General features: G+C 30.5%; 1 protein-coding gene across 1 annotated transcript; it reads left to right on the top strand.

Moving 5' to 3' along the window:
- Positions 1-2,073: 2,073 nt before the first annotated feature.
- Positions 2,074-2,865, top strand: LOC127074153 (lipid transfer protein EARLI 1). The gene has a single exon (XM_051015448.1). It carries the CDS (start codon positions 2,179-2,181, stop codon positions 2,596-2,598), a length of 420 nt encoding a protein of 139 aa, XP_050871405.1. The 5' UTR covers positions 2,074-2,178; the 3' UTR covers positions 2,599-2,865.
- The last annotated feature ends 5,029 nt before the right edge of the window (positions 2,866-7,894 follow it).

Raw genomic sequence — 7,894 nt, forward strand, 5'->3', positions numbered from 1 at the left:
CCCTTATTTTTTCGCAGGCGAACTAAGGTTAAAGGTTCTCTCCCTTAACTATGTTCGCCCCTCCACGGCTCATTTTTTGTGGGGCTTTTGTAGGACGAGCCTAAATGGGATGATCATGCCCTTTTTCCACCCTTAGGGGGTCCCAAAGGAGTGGTACTTAAGTTTTCTTGGCTTTAGAAGATGGAATGTGTGTAAGGCTACAAATTTTGGTGGTTGAGGAGTGAAGGATTTAAGGCAAGTTAACTTGACCCTTTATAGAGGGATACATTTTGGCTATGTATGGTTCCCAAGTGGATGGGTCCCTTTTGGAAGAAGGGAAGGAAATCTCTAGAGGGTTTTTCATTGGTGAAGAGATGTTTCTCTCCTTTGCTCTAAGCTTAATGAGTCGATTGATTGATTTACCTTATCTATTAGTGATGCGGCTGACAATTGTTTGCAAACCCAGCTTTGGCATAATGTATTGATAGGTTTGAATCCATTATGCCTTTCTTTTAATAGGTTGTTTCTTATATTTGAGCATAAATCTCAAGTAGTGGGTTGGAGGGGTCTTAGGTTGAAAATTTTTGGGTTTAGGATTTTAGGTGGATGCATTATCTATTTGTATAGAAGGAAGAGCTTATGAATGTTCTGGTTGGATTTCTTGAGGGAGTAGTTAAGCCATGTCAGGAGAATACTACGGTTTGTAATCCTGATTCCAATAATGAATTTTTAGTGTGGTCCGCCTATAATTGTCTCTCTAGTTTGGCTAGAAATATTGACTGTAGAACGGATCAGGTGATCCAGAGGTTGGAATGACGCTGGAAGAGTTGGGAACCTTCCATAATAGTGGTTTTCTCCTGGCTTCTGTTGTAGGACAGAGTAGCAACTAGGAAAAACCTTCTTATGCATTATGTTTGTTTGACAATAGTGGGGTGGTAGTGTAGTGTGTCTAGGTCAGGTGAAGTCGGTGGATCGTTTGTATTTTTATTTATGGTGTTGTGTCGACTATTTGGTATAGTATATAAGTGGGTGCGTAGGTCGATGCCTTTTTCTTAGATGGCTCTGAAGTTGTTTGAGGTGTTCTGAGAGATAGATAGGTGTGGTATTGTTAGTTTTTGTCGGAAAAGTTAATTTTTTTAATCGCTTGATGAACTCAATTAATTGTCTTTCACTACTAAATTTTTTGGATATAGACATGGGACAAATCCGTTTATAAAACATGTTTTGATTTCTCTCTTCCAAATCAAGAGAAGGACTTGCTCTTATTTTTGGGCATTTATGACTGTGTTGGGTGGCCAACTAGCATCTTTGTTTGTGAATGTGGTTTCTTTTTTCTTCCCTTAACTTTATCTTATGAGGATTTTTTCTCTCTCTTTCAATACTCAAGGCTTTTGAGTGTGTGTGACTTGATTCCTTGTTTGGTTTGTCTTTTCAATTTTTTTAATTTTTAATTTTTCTATTTTGTAGACTCTGCTTCTGGTAAATATTTAGTTCAATTATTATTTTCTTAAATATATACTAATTTTCAATAAAAAGTATCATAACTTTGGAATATAAAATTGACTTCTTACTAATAACAGGATACATTCATTAATAATTACTTAAAAATATTTTAGAGATTCTTCTAACTAAAGATTATACTATTAAATTTTTTAAAAAGCGAAATTTTCTAGTTCATAAAAAAGTTGATTGATTTGTAAATACTTTATATAACATAAATGATTTGCATTTGATTATTATTATAAAACTCAATTTTATTTTAAAAATGATTACAATATTTTTTGATAGTAATTAAACCACAGTAATAAGTTCCTTGAAACTCCCATGGCTCCACTCATGTACTTAGTAATCATAATGAGAGAAACAAAATCAAACTACAAGAAACAAAATGATAGACTCATTGATTATTGATGTCAATCACACATACACAAAAATCCAAAACCTATTTTAAGAGTATATCTTCTGCCAGCTAAAATTCATGTCTTTTTACATGATTGCATCACAAGATTAACTTATCTTAATATAATCTATATTATTGCTTAAGGTTAGTTCCTACCCTTCTTATACCCCACTTGCCATTCCAAAACACACCATCAACACTATATAAACCCTCATTACTCTACATAACTCTCATCTTCACATTCACCATTCTTCTCTTAATTAAGCTCTAATTGTACTTAGCTTAATTACATAATTAAGATGGCTTCCAAAACTTGTTCCTCTCTTGCAATTTTCCTCACAATAAACCTTCTGTTTTTCTCACTTGTTTCAGCTTGTGGCTCCTACTCATGCAACCCTACTCCAAAACCAACTCCTAAACCAAAGCCTAACCCAAATCCTAACCCTACCCCTTCAAGTGGAACATGTCCACGTGACGCTCTTAAACTTGGTGTATGTGCCAATGTCCTAAATGGATTGTTGAATCTAAAATTGGGACAACCACCAGTGGCACCATGTTGCTCCCTTCTTAATGGCCTTGCTGATCTTGAGGCTGCAGTGTGTCTTTGCACTGCCCTTAAAGCTAACGTTTTGGGCATTCATCTAAACCTTCCCATCTCACTTAGCTTGCTTCTAAATGTTTGCTCAAGGAAAGTTCCACGTGATTTCCAATGTGCCTAAATAAAATCATACACCAATGCATGGTTGTGCTATTTGTGGTTTTTGTTGGTTTTTGGAGTTCGATTTATGAGTGTTTGATTCTTGTATACGTGCATGGATGATTATTAACGACTCGTTATAATCTTTCCATTTTCACTATTTTGTTATGTATTGTGACTGTAATATTACGATAAATAAATTCCATATGTTTTCTTATATGTAAATCGAATGGGTGGTGTAATTTATTTGAATGAGAAATTAATTATATATACTTATTTGTTTGTTAAATCTTTCTTGTTTTGTTTATGTTCTTATTCTTTTTGTCCTTTACGTGTGTGAATGTGGGGAGGAAAATCTCTCAGAAGGGACAAACTTCTCAATATCTAGCAAAAGAAAAATAGGAGTTTTAATTGTGTTTTGACCGTGAATAATAATATTTTTAAGATTTAAATAATTTCTTTTGTCCTGAGTTTATAAATTATAGAGAATTTTTTATTTTGGTTTTTGTATTTTTTTTTTTGTCAGAATCTCTATATTTTATTTTGTGTTGGTTTTAATTTCTAAAAATAAAATCCGTAGGACGGATTTTGAATTTAGAGACTAAAATGAACACAAAATATGAGATACAGTGACTCAAATAAAAATAAAATTACAGATATCAAAATAAAAAATTAGCTAATTTATAAGACCATCAGACTATTTTAGTCTATTTTTAATTTTGATTTTTTTTATTTTTATTATGTTTCTCTTCAAAAATAATTTTGGCTAATACTATTTAAAAAGTTAGTTAATATAATATAAAGTTTGGATAATATGTGCATTGAAATTAATAAATGGGAAAACAAATTAGTTATTATAGTTCATAATTTAGTTATTGAACATAAAAACAAAAATAAAAAGTCTACCGTGATAAATCAACTTTGGTTAATACTATACTATATATAAGATTTAAGATTGGGTAATACAATTCATAATTTGGTTAATAAGTTCTGAAACATAAAAAAAAATTAAATAGTAGATTAAAGTTGATTAAGGGATTATAAAGATTGATTAATATATTTTACAATTTCATGTTAAAAAATAATTTATATTATGTATTTTATTGGATAGTGAAGTAATAAAAGTGATTAATAAATTATAAATAATATAATGATTAATAATATGTATTTTTGTGGTTAATACAATGGAAAAATTGATTAATACACGCAATCTTAAACTATGAAATAAATTTGAAAATAAATAATTTTTTTATAAGTAATATATATTTTTATTTTAAAAACTTACAAAATAATAAAATATTATACACTTTATAAATATATAAACAATACATGATATAAAAGATGGTGTTTGCGTATCATTTTGACCGATAAAAACATATAGAAGATAGTGCATGTTATACAAAATGACAATAATTTTTATATTATTTCACATTTTAATTAATTTATACACATTGACAATAATTTTTATATTATTTCACATTTTAATTAATTGACATCTCTAATTCATTTGTTATAAATTGGTAAACACTCTAGTAGCCCATAAAATTTGGTTGAAAACCTAGCCATCATCCATTTATAGAATATTTTGTTACTTTTTCATAATAATGATTTTTGAAAAAATAAAATTTTAAATAATTTTTACTTAAAGCATTGATACCCAACTAACATCATTAATACTTACAAATTTATTTTATTTATTTTATAAAATTTATTTTATAAATTTAGTCTTCTTTAGTGAAATAACTTCGTCAAATCGATCTAATTACAAAATACTTTTATCTTTTGATTTTAATTTTGATTTATTATCTTCGTCAAATCGATCTAATTACAAAATACTTTTATCTTTTGATTTTAATTTTGATTTATTATCTCAGATACTAACCGTCATTAAAAGTTATATTTTATTATAAAAAAATAAATCAAATTTAGTATAATCGAGCCTTTGAAAAATCATTATATCCCAACTAGACATTTTTTTTTTCATTACTGGGCAATTTGTATTTTTTATAACATAGTGTTGTTTAAGAGAATAACTCTCTAACAGAGGATTTCTAATTAAAAATAGAAACTTTCTAGAGACATCTCCCATAATTGTCCCTTGATTCTTTCCTATGCCAATCAGCTGAAGGGATCTAAACCTTTTAGGGAAGACATTTGTTTTAATTGGATAATTTTCTTTTCTTTTGTCTTTCTTTAAGAGATTTTAGCCCCTTTCTAAGTGAGGATATGGGTTTAACGTTTGTGTTGTTTCATTCCATGGCTTCCCTCCCTCGCAATTTCTCATTTTATTTTTGTCACTCTTATAACTAAGTCGTCTTCTAGTTTAGGTGGTTTTTGATAAATCTATTTAATTGAATCTCTCTACATACTGGTTGTAACGCATCGAATTCGACTAATTTATTTAATTGAATTTTTATTACTTTTTATTTTTTATCCGAGTGATTGAAATATTTTATATGATTTGTGTGAATTATGTGGTATTTTATGGGGTTTATTAAGAGTTAGTAGATTTATTTAATTAAAAATAATAGGAAATAAGAAATTAGAAGTTTTGGGATAAAAATTAAATTAATGAGAAAATTAGAGTGAATGATTTAATAAGAAAAAGTGTAGAATTAATTAAATTAATATTAGGTTAAATAAATTGAAAATGTGAGGGGAGCTAAAATAGGTTGACATGTGAAAAGTTGAAAAAGGAAGAAAGAGACAATGAACCCTAAGGAGAGCTCTAGGAAGAAGGCATAGTCAAAATCTTGAATTGCTGATGGAAAATTAAGATAGGGGAATTCTTCTAATAAAGTTGCAATTGCATGACTCCTCTAGGGTTTTCTCCTATTTTCATTATTGTTGAGGTTTATGTGTTCTTGATGAAAAGGTATGAAAACCATGTGATAATTGTTGTGATTGATATGTAATTCGTGCTGTAAATTACTCTGAGAATTACACATATGGTGTGCTGACATGAATCTGAATGTTGATGTTACCATTGATGAGTGTTTGGCTTTATAAACATAACCTTAGATTCATAATTAATTAATGAAATTGGATGTTAATCAGTGCATATGTGATGCTTTAAGCATAATATAACATGTATCTGTTTTTTTCTGTTTGAATTGGATGACTGGGGATAAAAATCGGAGCTTCGATAGGACTCCAATGGTGAAATTGTGTTTCTGGATTTTGCAGTTCAGGGCGACCTTGCTTAGCGAGGATGAAGCTTTGCTTAGAGAGCTCTCGCTTAGCAACGATGAACGACGCTTAGCGAGACTTAGCTTAGCAAGGAAGGGTCTCGCTTAGCGGGCATGCGAATAATTATATGAGTGTATGTTGTTGAAGTGTGTATAATTATATGATGAGTTATAGTTATATATGATGTTAATGTTGAGCTATGTGATTCGGAGTGTGAACTACTGTGATTGACTTATGTGCTATTGTATATGGTTAGAAGTGGAACCATAAGTGTCATTGCATTATTTTATATGAATCATATGTGTCAGTAATTGATGTGTGGACTTCGGTCCTTATATAAGTTGCTGACTCAGAAGTGGGGATCAGTGACAGGTGGATGATTCAGAAGTGGGGATCAGTGACGAGTGGGGTTCAAAAGTGGGGACCCAGATCGAAGATGAACAATTGTCGAGTGGACGAGCTCAGTAACATACCTCTGATGTCCAAATTGATACCACATACATTGAGTCAAGTTATGAGTCACATTGCATACATAAATGTATTGTGATTGTTTTATTATTGAGAATAGAGTGTGTGATTAATGATTGTGTTGAATATGCTACCCTTTTTATGTCTTGCACCATTAATATATTTGAGCGTATGCTCACCCCTCTTTTGTTGTTTGTGGTGTTCTATACGGTGACATATAGACACTTAGGAGGAAAAATAGTGGTTGTGAGTCGGAAGATGACATTAAGGTTTTTCTTTATTTATTTATCCTTTATGTTATTTAGTTTCAGTTTCTCAAATCTGTAACACTAGGAACATATCATTTCGTTATTGTTTGAGTTGGAGAGTTTGAATTGTTTACTTAATTATGTATTTCATTTTGAAGAGATAATTGGAAGTATATGTTGATATATGTTGAAAATCCGATGAATGTTAAATGATTTTAATTGAAAGAATATGTATGTTGAGAATGTGTAACACCTTATTTGAGAATAATATTGTTTATCATTAAAGCGTGGGGTTTTTAAGGTGTTACATAATTGGTATCAGAGCCTGGTTGACCATCCGGCCAGGTTTTGTGATTTTATATGTTCCCTAGTATGCGACAGGTGTATAAACATTGTCGATGCAATGTTTCTTCGAATGGTTGTTTACTGGTGTGCATAGAAATGACTGGAAGAAATGATCGCGCAATCGCTAATGCTTTGAAGGTTATGGCTCACGTGATGGGTCTGGTGAATCAGGCACTACAAAATCAACATGGAATAACAGAAAAATTTTGTGGGTTAGGAAAGTTCCAGAGAAACAATTCTTCGACTTTTAAGGTGAGGTACGAACCCGGCGGTGCTCAGAGCTGACTACAAGAGATTGAGAAGATCTTCAGGGTGATGGTTTATTTGGATGCATAGAAGGTTCTATTTGATATTGATATGCTTGCTGAGGAAGCATAAAATTTGTGGGACAATGCTCTTCAAAGATTAGAAGTTGCAGGTATTGAGATTACTTGGGAGAACTTCAGGACTAAGTTTCTGGAGAAGTACTTTCCTATTGATGCGCGTGGCAAGAAGGAGACCATGTTCCTTGATTTGAAGCGAGGAAACATGACTATAGTTGCTTATGAAGCTAAGTTCGAGGAGTTGTCTAGGTGATGCCCTTATTACAACCCAGTAGGAGCTGAGGGATTTAAGTGTATCAAATTTGAGAGTGGATTGCGTCTAGAGATCAAACAATTCATTGGTTACAATCGTATCCCAATTTTGTCCCAGATTTTTTTAAATTTTTTGACAATTTGTTTATTATATTGTTTAAGATTTTAAATATATTTTATCTTTATTTTAAAGAATTTTTTTATGAAAAAAATGATTATTTTAGGTTTTATTTAATAGTATTTATTTTATTCTCCTAAAAAATATATTAAAAAATTGTTGAAAAAATAATGGCTACAACTTTTGTTTCATTTTTGGCTTTTTATTTTTTGATTTATTTTATCTTCTTTTACATAAAAATAATATAATATAAAAAAGAATGTTTTGATTTAATTGGTTTTATTTCATTTTTGTTATTATTACTAATATTTTTCTTTTAGCTTAGCGATTAAGAAATGAATCAGGTCTTATTTTGTATACTTTTTTCATACAAGT

Source organism: Lathyrus oleraceus, chromosome 4 (genome assembly GCF_024323335.1).
Source record: "Lathyrus oleraceus cultivar Zhongwan6 chromosome 4, CAAS_Psat_ZW6_1.0, whole genome shotgun sequence".
NCBI lineage: Eukaryota > Viridiplantae > Streptophyta > Magnoliopsida > Fabales > Fabaceae > Lathyrus > Lathyrus oleraceus.